This window comes from Molossus molossus, unplaced genomic scaffold, assembly GCF_014108415.1.
Source record: "Molossus molossus isolate mMolMol1 unplaced genomic scaffold, mMolMol1.p scaffold_m16_p_11, whole genome shotgun sequence".
Lineage (NCBI taxonomy): Eukaryota > Metazoa > Chordata > Mammalia > Chiroptera > Molossidae > Molossus > Molossus molossus.
Genome location: NW_023425346.1, coordinates 99,670,252 through 99,692,727, shown reverse-complemented (window position 1 = coordinate 99,692,727; position 22,476 = coordinate 99,670,252). Strand labels below are relative to the sequence as shown.

At 36.5% G+C, this 22,476-nt stretch overlaps 1 protein-coding gene across 23 annotated transcripts in view; it reads left to right on the top strand.

Moving 5' to 3' along the window:
• Nucleotides 1–22,476, top strand: part of TRIP12 (thyroid hormone receptor interactor 12) — a 149,538-nt gene that overhangs the window by 66,628 nt on the left and 60,434 nt on the right. For all 23 annotated transcript variants that reach the window (XM_036253463.1, XM_036253483.1, XM_036253481.1 and 20 more), the window contains 4 exons: nt 7,656–7,761; nt 11,894–12,030; nt 19,159–19,242; nt 20,684–20,779. In XM_036253463.1, coding sequence (XP_036109356.1) covers nt 7,656–7,761; nt 11,894–12,030; nt 19,159–19,242; nt 20,684–20,779 — 423 coding nt within the window. The remainder of the gene's footprint in view (nt 1–7,655; nt 7,762–11,893; nt 12,031–19,158; nt 19,243–20,683; nt 20,780–22,476) is intronic.

The window sequence follows — 22,476 nt, the reverse complement described above, 5'->3', positions numbered from 1 at the left end:
TTATCTCAGTTTTTCACCTTCAGTTTTTTGAACTTTCCAGAGCATTTAGTACTGGAATTTCGGTTATTCATCTTCTAAAATTGTGTTGTGATAATAGTCTCTTCAATTCTTCCCATGCTTCAGATTCTATTAATGCTATTTTAGTGGAGTTTCATGAGAGGACAGAAGTAAATGCTTGTGTTCAATCTTCTGTCTTTACCCAGAAGGCAGATACTTTCTATGTATATGCACATACTTTTTCAAATGTAGGAGCTTCTTCTTTATGACAGTGGGTATTGCTTTCTGTAGGTCTGTTATAAATTTCATCCTCATGATGATAGAATGAAGTAGTAACCATGTTTTAGATATGAAGGAACCAAAGTGCTTTATCTGCCTAACCTCTTACTAATAGACAATATTCCTTTATAAAAACTATAAATTATATAATTTTTAATTGGTATTTGTGGATGTATGTTAATATAGCACATTCCTAACTAATGGGCACTTATAGTCTTCTAAATTTTTAAATTGGCGATAGCTTTGTAATTTTGCATCATTTCTTTGTTATGTTGCCAATTCTCTTTTTAAAGTATTTTTGTGTATGTTAAATTGCCCCTAGAAATATATGAATTTACATTCCCACTAGCAGTGTAAAAATGCCAAAATATTCACATCCTCATTAACTAACATTGTGTTCTGCAGTTTTTACTGTCATAATGATGTTTATTTAACCATTCCTTATTATTGGAGATATAGCTGTTTTCCAGTTTCTCATTATCAAAAATAATAATGCTTAGATGACTATTTTTGCACATTCCTATTGTTTTAAATTCATTGCCAACTCAGTGCATGAGGTTGCTGCTCAATGACTAGGAAATAAAAATTTGGCTTAAAAAATTTCATTTGGTATTTAGCTCACTGTCATCTGCAAAACTTCCCTTTTATTGCTACTGAGTGATTTAAAAAAAAAATCTATGAACCCTTTTTATATGATAGGTTACTTTTCATTTTGTGAATTTATTTTACTGAAGTAACCATTAATAAAGATGTATAAACTTGAAAGTAGACACACAACAATACCAGGTTATCCAGATTCCTTTGATTCTGTGCTGGCTGAACAATCAAGTACTAGTTACTGAGAATATATCCATTGTTAATTAATTCTCTTTATTAGGTCCAAGTTTTCCAGTAGCAAAATGGCCCTGTTAAATGACTCTAAACTGAACTCATGTGTGCTAATAGTCATGTTATTGGATGCTCCTTTCCTTCCTCTTATGAAGGAAAAAGGAGTGGTTCTGAAAATCCTTTGAAATAGATTTGACATGTAAATAAATTTAATTAATTGTTAGTGCTTTTTAATTCATTAAAAAAATGGGAAAGGTCAATCACCACCTGTATATGTAATTGAATTGTAGTGATTTTTTTTTTTAAGATATTGGCTTTTGGACCTTACTCATATTGGTTTTTCTACTTCATTTTTAAATGGAGATAATCTGTAGCAACATAACAAGAACTATAAAAATTCAAGATACTTAATATTTTAGAAAAATTACTACTGAATCTTCTATTACTCAGGTATTGTATAGCTCAGGTATTTTTTCTTTTTAAAACATAAACAGATTTGTTTTCATTTTGTTTTGCAGACGTTTTTAAAAATATTTTGACAGATTTAAAAAATGTAGATGAGTGCTTATACTGTTCTTTTTCTACTGAAACTCCAGCTCAGTAAGCATTTTTTGTAAAGGGCCATAGTGTAAATATTTTAAGCTTTACTGACCACATACAGTCCTTGTCAGTTCTTTCATTTTAATTATATAAAAGTGTAAAAACCATTTCTAGTTTGTGGGCTATACAAAAACAAATTGGCAGCTGGATTTGGCCTGTAATCTAAAGTTTATAGACATCTGCTAGAATAAAAAGTTTAAAACAGTAATGACTTATAGTCAGAAGATTTGGGTTTATATATGATGGATATTCAATTAAAATTAAATAGAAATCAGCTCACATGACTGTTAAAGCCAAAATATTGGCTAGCTTCATGCTTGGCTGGATCCATGAGTTTAAATGAAGATGGCCCTATTCATCCTAAGCCTTGTAACTTAAAGATCTCATTTCCCAACCCCTCAAAGAAGACTGTTCAGTCATTTATATATCAGCCTGTAAGAAAGTTCCTAATTTTCTCTTGGGACATATGCCTATCCTTGAATGAATCACTTTGGTGGAGGGGAGAGGGAATAATGGTTGTAGAACTGTAAGTGGAGATGATTGAAATAGTCTGGCCAGTTTTGAGTCCCACTTATGTATTAGAAGTATACTGTGAATGACAGTTCCATCAGCGTCATTTGGAAATTAGAGAGGTTAATTATTACATTGCTAAAATACTTTATTATGGGGAAAGCTATAGTTTCATTGTAGGGCTCTGTAACAGGTCTCATATATGTGTATATACCTATAACAGATCATCTAAGAATTAAAAGTAGAATAAAAGCATAACAGTGAATATGTATATCCTGTTGTAAATTGCTACTTTTAAAGTAACACAGTTAAGAGTGAAAACCTTATCTTTCCAAGGTTTGGGATAGTTCTACCTACCTTTGGTGACTCTGGTAGTGAAAAGGGTAATCATGCCCTGGCCGGTTTGGCTCAGCGGTTAGAGCGTCGACCTGCGGTCCGGAGAGATCCGGGTTCGGTTCCCGCTAAGGGCACGTACTTCGGTTGCAGTTTGTCCCCGGCCCTGGTTGGTCGTGCGGGTGGCAGCCACTCGATGTGTCCCTTCACATCGATGTTTCTCTCACTCTCTCTCTCTCTTCCTCTCTCTCCCTCCCACTCTGTCTGTACAAAAAGTGGAAAAATATCCTCAGGTGAGGATAAAAAAAAAAAAAAAAAAAGAAAAGGGTAATCATGTTACTAGTGCTCATTTCTGCAAAATGACAAAATTGGAAATTGGAATTATTTCACAGTTTTGTAATGAGAAATACTTTTAAAAATCTGAAGTAGAAAAGAAAAATCAATTGCAAGTGGAAGGTATCCACAAACATCTTAACAACTTTTACACTAATGAGGGTCTGGTCCAGAAGGTAAAATATCTAAGGCCTTCAAACTGTTGATTTAAAAAAAAGTTTATATTTAAAAATCCAAGTTTACAATTGGATACATGAGAGGTTTACTTATTTTACATTTCAAATGTCACAGTTTGCAAAAGGACTAATTTTTTTAAAAGATGAAGCCCTGGATTTTGCGTAAATCAGTTTGACATCAGGAATACTTGTTCAAAAGAAAATAAAGAGTAAGACATACCTGTATAATAAAAGACTGATATGTAATCAATTAGGACTTTTAAGAGAATAATACTACCAGTTCCACCTTTATCGAAAAGAATAAAGATTATAAGAATAGCCCTGGGCCCTGGCCTGTTTTGCTCAGTGGCCTGTGGACCAAAGAGTAGAGGGTTTGATTCCGGTCAAGAGCTTTTACCTCAGTTGCGGTTTGGTCCTTGCCCTGGTCGGGGGTTCTTTGGGAGGCAACCAATCCACGTATCTCTCTCATATTGATGTTTCTTTCTCTTTCTCTCCCTCCCACTCTATCTGAAGATAAATGGAGAAGTATCCTCGGATGAGGAGTAAAAAAAAAAAAGATAGCCCAGGCTGGTGGCTCAGTTGATTGGAGCATTGTCCTGGTTGTGGGTTTGTTTCCCAGTCAGGGCACATACCTAGGTGGCAGGTTCGATCCCTGGTTGGCTTGTGTATGGGAGGCAACTGATTGATATTTCTCACATCAATTCCTGTCTCTTTGTTTCTCTCTCCTTCTCCCTCTAAAAATCAATTACATATCCTTGGGTGAGAATTTAAAAAATACAGGAATGTATTTGTAGGAACAAATCCATGTATTCGTATACCAATACCCTAAGGTGAAGGAGCTTTGATAAAAGTAGTGTGTCTACATTTATACATCATTACACAAAGGCTTTGTGGATAAGAATATATTAATCAGACCAGTGACATTCTGTTTGCTTCTCAGAGTGACATCATAAAAATAAATGATCAATACAGTTTTTCTGCATTATAGAGCCTGGGGGAAAAGGGATCGGGGGGGGGGGGGGGAGGGGGGGAGGAAGGAAAGATTGTGTGTATTCCCATGCACCTGTGTTTTAATTGGGTTTCAGTAGGTTGTAGGTTTATACTTGCCGTGTTTCCTCTCCTATTAAAATACTTTTTATTTGACCAATAGCATGAAGAAAATTTTTAATTCTGTAAAAGTACTATATTTTTATAGAGAGGTTTTAAGTTTTTGCTTTTCGTTTGCTCTACAAATATATTGCTTAAAGGTTTCTAAACACCAATAAAGCAAAGGTTTAACACTTTGCCAGAATTATATTGAACAGATAGTGTACTCTTCTGCTTCAGAATAAACTTAGGAATTGTGTTGTTACGCATCTCTAAGCAAGTCAGTTAATATTTTTTTGTGTCTGAAAAATAAAAATTATCATAAGCTTATGCTTGAAAATGCTTTTATTAAAAACTCCTTAACCAGTCTAAAACTGTGAAGATATAGTATATTCTAGCATGGTCAATTAGCTGAATGGCCAAAAAAAGAAGGTTAAACTACTCACAACTTTCTAGGAAGTACTTGATTTACCAAACTGTTTCAGGTTCAACTTTCCTGTTCCCCAGAATTTATATAGTTTTTCCAAGAACTGACTTGATTTGTTTAGAAATCCTGGTAAGTTTCTAATTACCAGTCTTCACAGCATCTGAGCTGTTCCCATGTTCTAGATTTGGAGCTGAGTATGTAAAAGCTAGTTTTGTCTCCCATCCAGGGCTTAGGTAATGTTACACATAGTGATACCTCTTTTCCACTAGAGAGAACTACATGCAGCAGCTCTTTTACCAGGGTATTGCCTTTCAGACAACAAAATGTTTGGGATTATCTCTCCTAGTTTATCGGGCTAGACGGAGTTATGTCAGTTAGCCTAACAGTCACTTAATTTTGTGGTATGATTACGATATCAGTTATACTTATTTTTCTGCCTCACTCTGGTGTTTGATTCTTCCCTGCCCTATTTCTCTGTAATTTAGTACAGTTATCTTAAAGTTTAACATCAAGGTTGGATAAAGAGTTTGTGCACACATGCAAAGAAATACCATACCATACCACACCAAAGGAATGGAAGGAATGGGCTAATATGTACAACAACATGAATTTATCTTCAACACACTATATGATTCCATCTCTATGAAATTCTAGAATAGGCAATAGCAACAAAATAGCAGATCAGTGGTTGTCAGGCACCTGATGTGTTGGGGAAGATTAACTGCAGCAGGCACAAAGGAACTCTTTAGAGTGATGGAAATGTTCCATGTCTGATTGTAGTGTTGGTTATATGGCTGAATACATTTGTCAAACTCATATGTTTAAAATAAGAACCTTTTATCATACTGGAAATTATATTTGAAGTTGTTTAAAAGAAAGTTAAATACCAAAGACTAAAATAAAGTAGTTCATGAGTAGTGAAGTGTAAAATAGTTCGGTCAAAAAGTATACTGTCAATGTCGAACTAGCATTAGAACAGTAGCCCGCAATCTATTAAATTGAGTATTTTATTTTGAATGTCACTGAATAGATGTAAAAATTTGTGCTGGTGTTCATTATTGTATCATGGTGTATGTAAAGACACTTGACATGAACTAAGTCAGTGACAGTAATACAAGGGTTTTTAAGCTGCTTTATAGCACTTTATTTTTCAAAGTGTTTTAATGTAATGTGTACTCATGTTTTATTCTCTCTCTAAATTATACACTTTGGTAGTTTATTATAATTTAGTCACACAATTCAGAGAGATGGGTATAAATTAATATTTGGAAATGTTAAAAATAGTTTTGAACTTTTTAAACATTAAAAGGTAGTGATTCTGAATATCTGAATGTATTAAACTCACGTCATAATCTGTCCAAATGCCATGTTCAATCTTTCAGTTGACTGGACAACAATAAAATAGTAGAGGAAATCAGGCATAGATTTGTGATCACATCAAATACTTCTGTTGATATAGAAAGTCAACCTAAAAATAAAATTTAAACTTAAACCATTAGGCTGATCCTTACCCACTAAAGTTTTATTCTTTCTTTTTATGCTAGTTTGAGGAGTGTTTCTTTCACAAAAGTTATTTTTTAAAAAAAGGCCCGAAAGGTATGGTTTGGATTTCTAAATGGTAATGCCTGTCTGAACATAAATTTTTGTCTTTATAGTTTGTTTTGTCATTAAAGATTCTTGAATAGCTTGCTTTTCACTTGGCAACTTTCATTATATATGGTATAGGTACCACCCCCACTTGAATGAACTGAAGTTATAAAAGTCTAAAAGGTCAAGACGACCTAGAATCCTCTTTATTTACCACCTCTTTTCTAGATCCTTTACTAGAGTGTTTTTAACAAAATAAAGAGCAAAGAATTTATTTTTCCACTTTAAAGCAGTGAAATGGTAAAAAATAATATCAGTTTCCTGGGATTGGGAGAATTGTTATTGTATAATTGGTCTGAAAAGTTAACACCCATTTAAGATGACACCACAGGTTCTAATGGAAATATGCTTGTTGACTTTGGAGGCCATTCAGTGTTGGAAGTCTTTGTTTAGATAGAGCACACTGCTCAGTATGTCATCATATATGATAACATTTTGGGGGGAGGGTAGATAGACACACACGGCTTCCCTCTTGATCATAAAATAGTAATAAACTTGACTTAAATTAAGCTATACCTTTTCAAAATTTGTTATGTCTATAAAGGTGTTAATTAGCTTCCAGAATAACATGTAAAGTGTACTTGATTGACTTCTCCCCCTAATTCTACATTCTTCTGTAACTTGGACATTCTAAAACTTTAGTTCAAGTTTATAATCCTTGCTGATGGGATGGTGTAAAGAAAAGAAAGCATTTTGTTTTCTCTTTGCCATATTCTCTCAAATGAACCGTATGTGAACTAGGTAAAATGGGAAAGTATGAAACAATCTAATAAAGTGATGAATGGTATTTATTTATTTTTTTATATATTTTTTTAATCCTCACCCGAGGACATTTTTCCATTTTTTGCACAGATAGAGTGGGAGGGGGAGAGAGAGAGAGAGGGAAACATCGACGTGAAAGGGACACATCGAGTGGCTGCCACCCGCACGACCAACCAGGGCCGGGGACAAACTGCAACCGAGGTACATGCCCTTAGCGGGAACCGAACCCGGGTCTCTCCGGACCGTAGGCAGATGCTCTAACCGCTGAGCCAAACCGTCCAGGGCGAAATGATGAATGGTATTTAGTAAAGTTCTGAAATGTATATACAAAACAAACAAAAAACCTCTTTGCTTTAGTGGAGAAAAGTTGTGGAAGACTAGAGATATGGTAGGTACTTCCAAAGGAGATGGTTTGAGAGAAGCAGGACTGTCATTCATGGTCAAGGTTGGGACAAAGTGGGGATATTTATCCCTAATGGGAATGCCAAGTATCATAATAACGTTCCTAGTTTGAGTAGACTAAGTAAAAGCAAAACTGGTAGTAAACCTAGCAGACTGCTAGAGAGGCCGCTGGCAGATTCCATGGACTTTGGACCAGGATGATGACCTGAAGAATAATTTTTAATTTAAGAGAACTTCTCTTTTTAAAATTTTACTTTTGCATTTCTCATGTATAGGTTTAAGAAAATCTACCAAGAAGCGCAGTGAATCCCCACCTGCTGAGCTCCCCAGTTTGAGGCGGAGCACACGCCAAAAGACCACGGGCTCCTGTGCTAGTGCCAGGTAATAACTTAAGTTTTTCCAGTTTATGATTAGTTAATTATCTGTGTTTAGCTTTTGTCAAAATAATTAACTTTGTAAGATTTTTATAATTATTAAAAGTTTCACTTAAATATTGAATAAATTTATTTTAATATAACTGTTATTATTTTCGTGAATTCTTCCCCAATATTTATTTAAATGTTTTTGCTAAGTTTTAATTGTACTAGTTTTTTGATAACTCTTTCATCCTTTACTTTTTCCTTTGTAGCTACATTATTTTCATGGAGTTACTGCTAAGTAGTTGGATATGGTTGTTTTTGGAGTTCCAATCTACCAAACAAATCTCTAATGAACATCTTTATGCAGATTTGGGTTTTTTCTTTAAAGGTAGCTAAATTTCCCAGTAGTGTGATTAATGGGTCAAAAGAGATGCCTGCTTTAATGGCTTTCATATTGCCTAATTAGTTTTTAAAAGTGTTGGCACACGTTTAATGGATGAGTGGGAGAGATGTATTTAATTTTCATTTTGTATTATACCTACCCTGCAAGGAAAGGTGTAGGTTTTGTTTGTATTCTTGCATGTCTTTAATTTCCGTTTCTCCCAGTTGCTGTTTTGAATCTCATTTTCAGAAAATCAACTACCTTTGATGTGATACAGTATATATTTACTTCACATACTTATATTATTTATTTTTATATGCTTTTATTTATTTTTATTAATTTTTGTTACAGATGTTTCTCCTTTTTCCCCCCACTGAATCCCCCCTCCCCCTCCCTCCTTGCCCTTTCCCCAGTTTGTTGTCCATATCCACTGTTCATGCATACATGCATATAAGTTCTGTGGTTTATTCCCCCCACACCCCACACCCCTCTTTAGGGGATTGTCTCTGGGACTACCCCATTCCTCAGACTGTTATGTTCATTATATTCCACAAATAAGTGAGATCATATGAAACTTGTCTTTCTCTGTTTGGCTTGTTTCACTTAGGGTGATACTTTCCAGGTCCCTCCATGTAGTCTCAAAGGATAAGACATCTTTCTTACAGCTGCATAGTACTCCGTTGTGTATATGTACCACAGCTTTTTTATCCATTCGTCTACTGATGGACACTTGGGCTGTTTCCAAATCTTAGCTATTGTAAATAGTGCTGCTACAAATATGGGGGTACATATATTCTTTCTGCTTGGTGTTTCAGGCTTCTTAGGGTATATTCCTAGAAGTGGAATCACTGGGTCAAATGGCAGTTAAATTTTTAAATTTTTGAGGTAACACCATATTGTTTTCCATAGTGGCTGCACCAGTCTGCATTCCCACCAGCAGTGCACTAGAGTCCCCTTTTCTCCACATCCTCGTCAACACTTGTTTGATGATTTGTTGATGGCGGCCTATATGCTTTTATTAACTGATTGGGAATCTTAGGTTAAAGTTAAAAATATTTTCCTTGCCATTTCATTCCCACATTTTCAGGCTTGATCATTGGTCAGGTGCTCTTGTGCTGTTAACTATTCACAGCCATATAGGATTTTTCTTTCATTTGCATGTACTTTGTTCTCTCTACTAAATGTTCCAAAAACCAGTGATGGGGGTGACTGGTTTTAGTTTGCCTTTTCTCTTTTCTAACTCAGGTTGGTAGAAAGGTTTTAGCAGTTTTTTAGTTCTTCCCTAAAGCAATCAACTTTGACTGCCGTTGGCAGTGGTTACCATAGTGCATAAGGAAACAGTATGATTTGTTGCCTGTAAGTCATAAGAAAAGGACCCTGACACATTTGATCTTTGCTTTTCCATTTAATTTCTTCTTCTGTCTGGATTGTTTAAAATATCTGGAGTCAGTACACTATTTGCTTTTCATGTTTCTTGGCAGTACAGGTAGACTTCATTTTATTAGTGCTTCACTTTATTGTACTTTGTAGATACTGTGTTTTTCACAAATTGAAGATAAGACCTTCCACCGGTCACAAAAAGAATACAACTCACTGGAGGCTCAAATAATGGTTAACAATCTTTTTTAGCAAGAAAGTTTATTTTGTTTGTTTGTTTTGCATTTATCTTCAGTTAGAGTGGGAGGTAGGGAGGGGTGAAGAGAGAGAGAGAAATATCGATGTGAGAGAGACACATCGAGTGGCCGCCACCCACACGACCCCAACCGGGGCCGGGGATAAGCTGCAACCCAGGTACATGGCCTTAGCGGGGAACTGAACCCGGGACTCTCCGGTCTGCGGGCCGAACCTCTAACCACTTAGCCAAACTGGCCAGAGCAAGGAAGTATTTTTAAATTAAGGCTATGTACAGTGGGGTTTTTTTTAGACATAATGCTATTGCACAGTTAGTCTGAAGTGGAGTATAAACAGAACTTTTTTTTTCATCCTCACTTGAAGATATGTTTTATTGATTTCAGAAGGGGTGGGAGGAAAAACATCATTCAGTTGCCTCCTGCATGTATCCTACTGGGGATCGAACCTGCCACCTAGGTATGTGCCCTGACCAATGGGGCATTGAACCCTTGACCTTTTCGTGTACGGGACAATGCTCCAACCAACTGAGCCACTGGCAAGGGCTAAACAGAACTTTTATATGTACTGGGAAACCAGAAATTCATGGGACTTGATTTATTATGGTATTTGCTTTTTTTTTTCAATATCGTAATTTATTATTTATAAAAGTCACAAACTTTTTTAAATTTATTTTTTATTTTTTTATTGTTGAAAGTATTACAGGTGTGTGAAATTTGCTTTTTTTGTGGTGGTCTGGAACCAAATCCACAGTGTCTGTGAGGTGTGCCTATACTTATATGAGGACCTCTGAGAAAATTTCTTAGTTCAGAGCTTTTGTCCTACTTTGGGTCAAATTTTGAATCCAGTTTACTGAAAGTTTATAATCTCAGACATAAATTGAATTCACTGTGGTGGAAAACTAATTTTAAGCTCTATGTGAAATCAGGTAATCTAGTGACTTGTCTTTCTCTGCAGCCTTCTCTTCTACCTTTGATTACTTTTTTAGTGCATGCGAAATTACTTACAGTACTCATGGTCATGCTGTGCATCTAGACACCTGCCTGGAATGCTCTTCATCTCAAACTTTTTTGGAATTAGTTGCTTTTAAAGTCTACTACAGCTGTGTCTCTGTCTCTGTTTAGACTAACACTGCTGGAGGGCAACAACCAAAGTGTTTTAGTGCAGTGTATATCACATGGTGCAAATTGAATGTTAAACAAATGAATTAATTTAAATCTCACTAATTTGTAGCTTGGCAAATTGTGTTTGAAACGGGCTATTTCACTGTGAACGAAAGATTAACCAAAGAAATTTCTGTTTAGGGTGGATTCTTTAACTAATTAGAAAAACAAACTCTTCTAGTACTCTGGTAATTCAGTCTCATTTACATGTCTGCTTCTTGCTGGTTCTTTACTAGGCAGCATCTAATTTCACTGTCGTTTGACTTTGCTATTTAAAACTTATCACGTTGTAATAATCTGAGAAAGTCTTTTGTTTCTACCTGATTTTTTATTGAAAATAGAAAAAACATATCATTAATAAAATGTAATTTGCTCCTGAAAGACTGATCATTCTTTTTTCACTATCTTAAACTGTGCTTTAATCCTAAACAAGTGTCTTCCCAGATTTCATCTGTGTTTATTTATAAATATTTAATCTTTAATTCTTTATTTTAAAGAATGGAACTATTGTTCATTATTAGGATAGTTATTTTTTGATTTACGGTATCTGAAACTTAGGTGATGGGAATTTTTCCCATCTTCTTACACTGCCTTTCCTCCCCACTTTTGTCAGGTATCAGTCTGAAAGTCTGTATATTGATATCCACTATTTGCCTTGCTATGGACCTATTATAAATGAATTCTCTCTGCAGAAGGAATCACTTTTTCATTTAGTTGGAAGTGTTTAAAAAGTATGTATTTGTTTCTGTAAGGATGTAAGTAACTCATAGCAACACAAAGCTTATATTGTGAATGTGATATAATTTGAAAGAATTTTAAATATACAAAGTCTTGGTTGTTACCCATAGTGATTTTCTGCAACAATTTTTATGTAAAAAGAAGAAACTGGCTTTGTGTTCCATGCATTGGACCTTTGTGCTGTGTGTTCATTGCTCCTGGTCACTGGTAGTGCTGCCTATGATGGCATTTTTCTGTTGTAGTCGGCGAGGCTCTGGCCTGGGCAAAAGAGGAGCAGCTGAAGCTCGTCGACAGGAGAAAATGGCAGACCCTGAAAGCAACCAGGAGACCGTAAATTCTTCAGCTGCACGGACAGACGAAACTCCCCAGGGAGCTGCAGGTAGAGTGGCACTTCTTAGCCCTTAAATGCATTTATGTATCTTACAGGTTTAATTGGAGATAAATTACTTTTTAGGTATACCAAATATAATGGAAGAGAGGATACAGAAATATACTAGATGTTTATTATGAAATGAACTTTTTGTCTTTTTCTCCACTTTATAACTTTGGTTTTTTGATTAGTTGGATTTGGTTGTTATTGTTTAATTCTTTCCCAAATCCAAATTTGTAGTAATTATATTCAGAGGGCTTTTAGGAGGGATAAAGTCTTTCTCTGTTTAAGCTTCTTATTATATTGATGACTACATATAATAGTTGCCTATTGATTGTTTGAAAAAATTTAAATTCATTATAAAACTTAAGTATATGACTTAATTCCCTTCATACATATATAAATAATAAGTATTCAATTTGAATCTGACCAACTTTAGGAATACTGTTTATATTTGAATGGGCTTCTTATTTTTATTTTTGATATCTTAACACAGCAAAATTAACCAAGCCCCCGAGCATCTACCTTTCAGCTTTAAATATGTATCCAGTACCAATACCGAAAGAAGGCTTATACTTCCCACAGCTAATTGTGGTAACAAGTTTTAAACTGTAGCTTGTTATTAACATTTTTCACTAGCATTAAGGTCTGATAAAAAAAAAGTTATAGTTCATCATTATAAACTTACGGATATAAGGCCATTAAATCAGGATGATAACACATTGGTTTAGGTGTAGGCATATATATTCTTACTTTTGAACAAAACCCTTTAATGTACTATTGTTTAATATTAGAATATGTGCTAGTTTTTTGTTGTTGTTATTTTTTAATGCTTGTGGTTGATCTTATGACCTCATTGGCCAGAAGGTTCTGGTTTGCCCACTACTTTCCATGTTTTAATGCCTTTTTTTCCTCAGCTTTCTGTCCAGCTTTACATTTTTACCACTGATCTTTTTCAGTTATGTATGATAAATTACTTGATGAATTTATAGCATCTCTTTTGATAGGAGGGGACTTTTTTCCTGTATCTTTTTCTCAAATAGTTTTTCTGACAAGTTAAATGGTAGATTTAGGGAAAAAGCAGTCCATTGCACATGAAACTCATTAAAGCTTTTTATGATACATGCCCTGTCTTTCCCAGTGTTTTAATGTTTATTTCAAGTCTGAATATGGAAATGGGGCAATTCCCATATGGATGACAGAAATGGAGCTGCTGAGTGTGTTGTTAAAGTGGACTCATTACAGTAATTATAACTGCCAACAGTTATGGTGTGTACACTCTATTGCAGACACAGTATTAAGCACTTTGCATATATTCTCATTGAATATTCAAAACAGCCTGCTGAGGTGTGAGTGCTATTATCCTCATTTTGTAAGTGAGGAAAACCTGAAGCACATAATGGTTACGCTTGCCCTGAGTTACAAACTAGGATGTGTGACTCTCAAATCCAGGTCTTAGAAAAGAAGTACATATTAATAATGGCTGTGCCGTTGTGCTTCCTTAGGGTATAAGAAGTTGTTTAATTCGTGTGGATATAATTGGAGGCTGGAATGAGGGGTGGTGTGTACAATTTTGTTCCCTGGTATATTTACCTAAGAACAGTGGTTCTCAACCTTCCTAATGCCGCCCTTGAATACAAGTCCTTATGTTGTATGTGGGCGTATCTGCATGTGGGCAGATCTGCCTGGAGATGGATAGAGGAACGGTGTCTCAGTTCCTAAGACCATAGGAAATATGTGTTTTCTGATGGTCTAAGTGTCCCCTGTGAAAGAGTCGTTTGACCCCCACAGGTTGAGAACCACTGCCTAAGAGGATAAAAGCTTCAAGGGATTAGGTTCTAAAGCTTTCCCTCCTGAATACTCACCTGTGTTTCATTGTCACTCATATTTGAAATCACAGTGTGACTTAGGTGTTCTCTAAGATCATGTAAAAGATGCATGTGGCATGTTCACTGGTATTAAAGCAGCACTACCTTCATTATACTTTGGAGGCTGCATCCCTGATGGATCCTCCGGGAATTCTGCTAGCACACTACAGTGGTTCTGGGGAAACAGGCGAATTACTTATTAGCTTTATATTAAGTTCTTCACAGTAATGTGCTTTTTATTAAATTTTTATTTTTTGATTACACTTCGCATACGATATTATATTAGTTTTAGGGTTACAACCAATATAATGTGCTTTAGTTTCTCAATATGTAAAACCCTCTAAGTTCTAGTGTAGATTAGCCTGGCCAGTGTAGCTCAGTGGTTGAGCATCAACCCACGTACAGGGAGGTCCCCGGTTCAGTTCGTGGTCGGGGCACATGCCCAGGTTGTCTCACCCGAGGATATTTTTCCATTGATTTTCAGATAGAGTTGGAGGGGGAAAGAGAGAGAGAGAGAAACATCAATGTGAGAGAGACACACTGATTGGCTGCCTCCTGCATGACCCAAGCCAGGGCTGGGGATCAAACTGCAACCAAGGTACATGCCCTTGAATGAACTTGAACTGCAACTCTGGTCCATGGGCCATTGCTCTAACTGCTTAGCCATACCAGCCAGGCTGTCTCTCTTTTTTAATCCTCACTTGAGGACATGCTTAGAAAGAGGAAGTGAGAGAGAAGGAGATAAACATTGATGTGAGAGAGATAATTGATTGGTTGTTGCCTTCCATACATGTCCCCCACAACCCAGGTATGTTCCTTGACTAGGAATTGAAGTGGCAACCTTTCAGTGCACAGGATGATGCTCAACCAACTAAGCCACTCTGGCTGGACAGTTAATCTCTTTAATGTTATTTATATATTCATTTCTTTAGTGTTATTTATTTATTTTGGTTTTGGTTTTGGTTTTTTATCCTCACCCGAGGACCTTTTTTGATTTTTGTTCAGACAGAGTGGGATGGAGAGAGAGTACGAGAGAGAGAGAGAGAGACATCGATGTGAAAGGGACACATTGAGTGGCTGCCTCCCGCATGACCCCAACCAGTGCTGGGGATGAATCGCAACCACGGTATGTGCCCTTGGCTGGAATTGAACCCATGACTCATTGGTCCGCAGGCCGAGGTTCTAACTGCTGAGTCAAACCAAGCAGGGCAGTTATTTATTGTTAAAGATCCTTGTCTTCCTTACCTACTTCAGTGGAATCATTGAAATAAGTGTATTTCTTTTTTTCACATGTAGATATTAAAACATTGACTCCATCTTTGGCAAACTTGCTTATATCATCCAGACTTTGCCAGTGTTGTTGACACTTAGGAAAGTTTGTTGGTAATGTTATTCCTGCTGGGTCTGAAGTACGCTGTGATGGAGCTCAACCTCTCTAGCTTTTCATGGAAGAAACACTAGCTCTTGAAATTGAAAATTAAGTGTTCCCGCCTGGCTGGTGTGGCTTACTGGTTGAGCATTGACCCATGCACTAAGAGGTCACCAGTTTGATTCCTGATCAGGGCACATGCCCAGGTTGTGGGCCCAATCCCCAGTGGGGGCAGCATGCAGGAGACAGCCAGTCGATGTTCTCTCTCATCGATGTTCTATCGCTCTCACTCTCTCTCTCTATCCTTTCCTCTCTCTCTAAAATCAATAAAGAAAAAAAATTAAAAAGAAAATTTAAGTGTCCCTAGCTTCGTCCCAAAAGTCTGAGGTGGGGGTTAGTTTTGGGCTGCATCCCTTTGTAGTGCTGATACAGTCTTGGAAACACTAGAGGTATTAAAAGTGTAGAATCAAGTCCGTAGAAAGCAACTCAGTTTTGTAAATTTTTCTCTCCCTTAATTACTTTTGTTTAGCACCATTATGAATCACATTGCTACTATGTCACGTGATACCAGGGCCCATAAAAGGTGTAATTACATTCCTAACAACATTCTTCTGGCCTGGCTCACAAGTTTTCCTGTTGTCTCCTGTACTTAGGTATCTGGTGAACTCTTAGTAGTTCCTGTCATCTAAAATTGAATTCTTTCAGCATTCTGATATTTTTGTCTTTGCTTTCTGCCTAAGAGGCTGCATCTGTTAAAGTGTTCTAATTTAAATAGCACATTTTCTCCATTGTTTTACTTCAGCTGTATGTTGGAAACTGTCTTACATGGTGCTCTAAAGATATGCGAAGACTAGATGGGACAGATACCAATTTAAACAAATAAAAAAAGATAGCTCTCAAAATCTGGCATTGGATTTTCTATGCTTATACTCTTATTTTTATATCGGTTCTGGGGACAGATATTGTGCATGTTGCCCAATGAGGTTTGATACTCTAAGGAATTTCTCATTAACTCTTGATTGTTTACATTTCCTTACCTGCATGACTTTACAAACAGCCACCCACAGAGTAGGTAGTTTGATTTATCTAATTTTGTAAAAGCTTATGTACAGGGAGCTACAGTAAACAGCTAACACTTGCCATCTAAGGGCTGGCAAAGGATCTTTTTCTTTGGTTCAATAATTGATTTCTGTCAAAACAGGTACTCTACCTCCATTAAGAATCAGAATGTCCCTGTCCCTTCTTGAAGTGGTTCTAGGGCTCTCTTAAGGTTTGGACCCTGCTATTATATAGTCTTAGCAGCTCCAATAAAAAGTTTTGTCTTGGCCCTGCCCGGTTTGGCTCAGCAGTTAGAGCATCAACCCTCAGATCAAAGAGTCACGAGTTCGATACTGGTCAAGGGCACGTACCTTGGTTGCAGTTCTGTCCCTGGCCGGGGTCATGCGGGAGGCAACCAATCCAGTGTCTTTCCCAAGTCGATGTTTCTCTCTTTCTCCCTCTATCTGAAGGTAAATGGGAAAATATCCTCAGGTGAGGATCTAAAAAAAATTTTGTCTCGGTTAATGTCTTTGTGGCAGTGTAATTTGAGATATTCATTGTTATGTAAGTCATTAGAATAATATGTTTAAGAGGTAACTTAAAGTTAAACCTTTAAAATTATAGGTTGTAGATCTGTAGAATGTTCTAAAAACCAGTAGACACTCTTAATAAATTTAAAAGATCAGCATTACCTTACAAGTGAATTTTTGTGTTGTTTTATTTTCTATAAAAATGTGTGGTTCCAGAGTGTTGTAAACCATTTTATTTGTCAAAATTTTGTATTTGCTTTTCATATAATGGGAAGTTTTAAAGCAAGTTTAAGAGCCTTCAGAGCCACTTCAAATTTGTTTGTAATTGGGCCCTAATAAGAATATTAACAAGGTTTTTGCATAATACGAAGAAGCAGCTATACTTGAATTAAAAAGAACTGAAGAATTTATTTGAGGAGCTGATAGAGTTTAGTTCTTAAGAGTACAGTCTATGGAGTTAGACTGCCTGGGTACAAATGTCTGATCATTGTTAGCTGTCTGACCTTGGGCAAGTGCACACAGTCACTAAGCCTCATTTTCCCATGTGCATGGTAAAGCTTTATAATATCTTTTTGTGTGGTTGTGAGGAAACACATAGGCACAGCCTTCATATTATATGGTAAGCATTTAATAAATGCCGCCTATAAGTAGCATTAGAGAGTACAGTTATTGGTTCTCTTCTTTTCACAAGAAGTACAGATTTTGCTAAACTCTGAGACCCTTTATTTTTTTTTTATTTTTATTTTTTTATCCTCACCCGAGGACATTTTTCCATTTTTTGTTCAGGTAGAGTGGGAGGGAGAGAGAGGAACAGAGAGAGAGAGAGAGAGAAACATCGATGTGAAAGGAACACTTCGAGTGGCTGCCACCCGCACAACTGACCAGGGCCGGGGACAAGCTGCAACCGAGGTACGCGCCCTTAGCGGAACCGAACCCGGGTCTCTCAGGACCGCAGGCCGACGCTCTAACCGCTGAGCCAAACTGGCCAGGGCTGAGACCCTTTAATATAAGCATTTCTGGTTAGCCTATAACTCTAAACCATGGGGTTGCGAACATTTTCTGTAAAGGGCCAGATAGTTGATGCTTTAGGCTTTATACAGGCTCTGTTGTAACTGCTCAATTGTGTGGGTATAGCATGAAAGCAGCCACAGACAAATATGTAAGTCAATGAGTTTGGCTATGTTCCAATAAAATGTTATTTAAAACTGATGTGCTAGACTGGATTAGGCATGTGGGCCAGATTGCTGACTCCTGTTCTAAACCATTCATTTTTCCATGATTAAAAGAATAAATCCAGTGAAATGATAGGAAATACTTAATGAGGTGTGAAGAAAAGCATTAAGAAAATACACAGTTGATGGTTGGTGTATTAGCATTTCTTTCTTAAGAAAAGCTTTTAAATTCACTTTACCTGTGTGCCTCTTTAAACAGTAATGACAACAATATTCTTCCTGGCTTACATTCTGTCATTAATTGTCGATTTTACAGGGCTTAAGGTATTGTGGATGATGTGGTCATACATAAAGTAATAGTCTATATGAAAGCATGCTTTATGTCTCAATAGATATAGGGAGGAGGAATAGCAAACCTGCTAATTTTTACAGGAATATAGTTTCATCTCCTGGTCAGATTCATAACAAAATCAACCCCAGTTTGCTTAGTATGATTATTGGTAAGGTTAGCATTTGAGGAAGAAGAATCCTTCTGAATCGGAACTCATGTTCATTCTACACTTGTTTTGACATCCTCGTTGCCCTTTCTTTTGTACAACAGTGTTTTGCAGTCATCTGTTATAATGTGTATCTTCAGTATTTTGTCCTGGAAATAAGAGTGTAATCATTGCACACCCTTGAAATTAAAGAAAACAAATAATTTTATGAAGACTACAGTCTAGGGATAAAGCAGACTGAAGAAGGAATGCATCTACAGGGAATATTTTCCCCAAATGTCAGTTTTGCTTTCTGTTTTGTTTGTGACTAATTGCCTAGCTATTAAATATCAATAGTGTTAGCATTGTTATCTTCATGGACTTTTGATAGAGGAGTTCAGGACAAAACTTAATTTTAGGAACAAAAAAGGCATGAAGAGTCTAAGCTCTTTATGAATGTAATACAAAGGTTGTATTTTTATGGTTGTGTAACACTGAGTTGCCATTTTTTCATACAGTCTATAGGATAAAGTCTAGAAGAACAGTTTAGTGTGTAGTGGGCAGGCATCTAATTGCCCTTAGTCACTGTAGTCTGTAAAACTTCTTTTTGTTTTTAAAGATAAACCAGATATCATGAGTTTAAATGTTCTGCGCTAAACCCTTGCATTTTTTTTTCCCTTGAAGCTTCTAGTTCTGTTGCAGGGGCTGTGGGCATGACCACCTCTGGGGAGAGTGAATCAGATGATTCTGAGATGGGACGGTTACAAGGTAAAGACAATTTTGAGCTTATAAGAAACCATTTCTACAGGATGCCTGTTACTCTTGTTTGTTAAAATTAATTGAGATAACTTTTTAAACTCTGAACATAATCTAGCAGTGCATGTCATTCTACAAAAGCTTCTTATTTAGTGGTGATTAGATTACTTGGAATTGGAAAAGGATCTCCTGGCTCCTCGTTTTTGCTCTTTAACTAGAAAAAGTCTTATGTTTATTTTGAATGTTTAAAATTTTTTTTCATTATGTTTGCATGTGTAGCTGGTAATAAATTAAGATTATGAAAGGGTGTAGGGTAGCGTAATATAGGGTGTCCCCAAAAAATGTTTATACAACTTGGAATAATTATAAAGCCAGTGTTTATTAAAATACATTATATTTTCAAAATATAATAGAATCTACAGACATTCTGTATACATTTTTTTGAGCTACCCTTTATATTGTTCTCTGGTACCACCCAATAGGGTGCTTTTTTCCCCATGTTCCTTTGTATTCCTGATCACCTGTTTCAAAATAAATGGAAAGTGTGTAGATAAACTCCAGGTATTTTTTTTTTTTTCCTTTTTTTAATCCTCACCTGAGGATATTTTTCTATTTATCTTCACATAGAGTGGGGAGGGAGGGAGAGAGGGAGAGAGAGACACATCGACGTGAGAGAGACACATCGACTGGTTGCCCTCCCGCACAACCCGGACCAGGGCTGGGGACGAACCGCAACCAAGGTACGTGCCCTTGACTAGAATCGAACCCGTGACTCATTGGTCCAAGGGCTGACGCTCTTAACTACTGAGCCAAACCGGCCAGGGCAACTCCAGGTATTTTAATGATGTTAGTACTTTTTTAAAAGCAGCTTCATATATATGCTCTTTACATGTGGATGGGTGTCTATTTTTATCATCTTGAGATGGTTTATTTACAGTGAGAGACTTATAAGAAACATTATTTATAAATCAGCTTCAGATTGCTTTTAAGGAACTTAATCTCTTTGACTAAAATCCTCATGAACACAGGTTTCTCACTTTTTTGGAACTGATAAAAATAATTTTTTATGTTTTTAGTGGCTCTCATGACCAATATATGTTTGGAAAATATCAGAGAAAGAACAACGCAAGGGTGTTTAACACATATAATTTCTTCAAAATAAATACTTGCTTTGAGTTTCTCTTGGACCACTTACACAGTTCCTGCTGGTACACTGATATTTAATATCTCCATAAAACCTTAAGATACCTTGGAGCTGGCACATGTGTGTCTGTAACATAAGCATTAATGTAATTAATATGCAAGTCGTCTTGAAAGCTTATTGTAGCTTCTCTTAAAGTTCAAAATGGAAAGTAACATTGTCTCAGTCATAACGTGAGGTAAATCAGTTACTTTGCATTTTTAGATAAGTTCATTTGCATCAAGAACTCAACTATTGCCCTTCTCTCTTTAGCTCTGTTAGAGGCCAGGGGTCTTCCTCCTCACCTGTTTGGCCCTCTTGGTCCTCGGATGTCACAACTTTTCCACAGAACAATTGGAAGTGGAGCTAGTAAGTGAATACTTTTAAATGTGTCATTGTCCTGTCCCGTCCTGTCCTGTCCCCCCCCCACCACCACCCCAGTTCCTTAATAATTAGTTGAGTGCTGTTTTTATTGTTTACCTGTTGATGTAAGGAAGTTTTCGTGAACTTTAACCTGTTTTTATTTTATTTTTTTAAAGATCTCCTTTTTCCCCTTTGACACTCTCCTCCCCCTCATTCCCCCACTGCCCCGTCCCCAGCTTTGTTGTTTATGTCCATCGGTTTAACCTGTTTTTAAAAATAGAACTTTTGTACATTCTTGCCTTAAATACAGCACTCTATAAGATTTTTCTTCTATACTTTTATTTTTGATTACTGAATTGTAGTCATTAGAAAACCAAAGTTTATAGTAAGATTGAGTCTTTGTTTTGTTTTATTTGAACTATAGGAGAGTGAAGAATCTCAGATGATTACATTGATTATGATAGCATATGATGGCATGCTTTTCATATATTTGAATCTTGAGTTTTTTACAGTATAGTAAATTTAACCCATAAGACCATTGCAATATGAGCCTGAGAGAACAGGTTCTCAGTAGAATTACCAGTCTCTGTCAGTCACTAGGCGTATTTAATCAAATTAATGTATTATAATGCAGAGATCTTGTTATATATGGTATGACAACAGTGACTTTTAAAGTTCTAGTTTGTAACTAAGGATAACTCTTGCAGAATTGCAAATTCAGTTCTTTCTGGTATAGAATACTATCTCTAGCTTCCTTAAGCAAAATTTATATTTAAGCATGATTTAATAATTCCATTGATAATATTTCCAGAGAATCAGTAGGCTAAATGAAGACTTCAGTCTTGATTAATTTAAAAAATTCTGATGTGTTGCTGAAGCCTGTTAATTCTGACCTTACTACTACGTGCTTAAATAATTTTCTAACAGATATCCCAAGTTCTTTTTTAATGTAACATGTGTACATGTGCTCACATATATGTACTTGTAGTTCAGGGTTTTTCAATTTCCTGGCCTTAGCATTTGACAGGAAGCAACTGGTACTTTTGTTTTTGGTTTGTTTTGCTGTCCTGATACTCAGCTCTCAGATAACATAACCCTGTTGCAAGGTTCTCACGAACACTTAAGTGTAGTTTTTTATTTAGTGTCACTTACTAGGTGCTGGGATTGTACTGAGTCATGCATAGGGTAATAAGCAGAGTTGTTTCCCACATGGAGCTTTCATGGTAGAGGATGACCCTGGCAGTAAACAAGACAGTTTTTTATTTTATTTTTTATCTTCACCCAAGGACGTTTTTCCATTTTTTGTTCAGATAGAGTTGGAGAGAGAGAGAAAAACATCGACGTGAAAGGGACACATCTAGTGGCCAACCAGGGCCAGGGACAAACTGCAACCAAGGTACACGCCCTTAGCGGGAACCGAACCTGGGTCTCTCTGGACCGCAGGCCGATGCTCTAACTGCTCAGCCAAACTGGCCAGGGCAAGAGAGTTTTATACTAAACTTTCAGGTAATATCAGCTCAGTGAAGGAAAGCAGAGCACAGGGTAAAAATGTAAGTTGATTGGTGGGGAAAGTAGATACGCTGGTTAGAGAAACCTGGGGCATGGTGATTTGTTAAGACCTAAATGAAGTGAGGAACCTAGTTATGCACAGGTCTGAGGGAAAGAGGAAGTCAACACCAATTGTGGGAATGAGCTTGGCATGT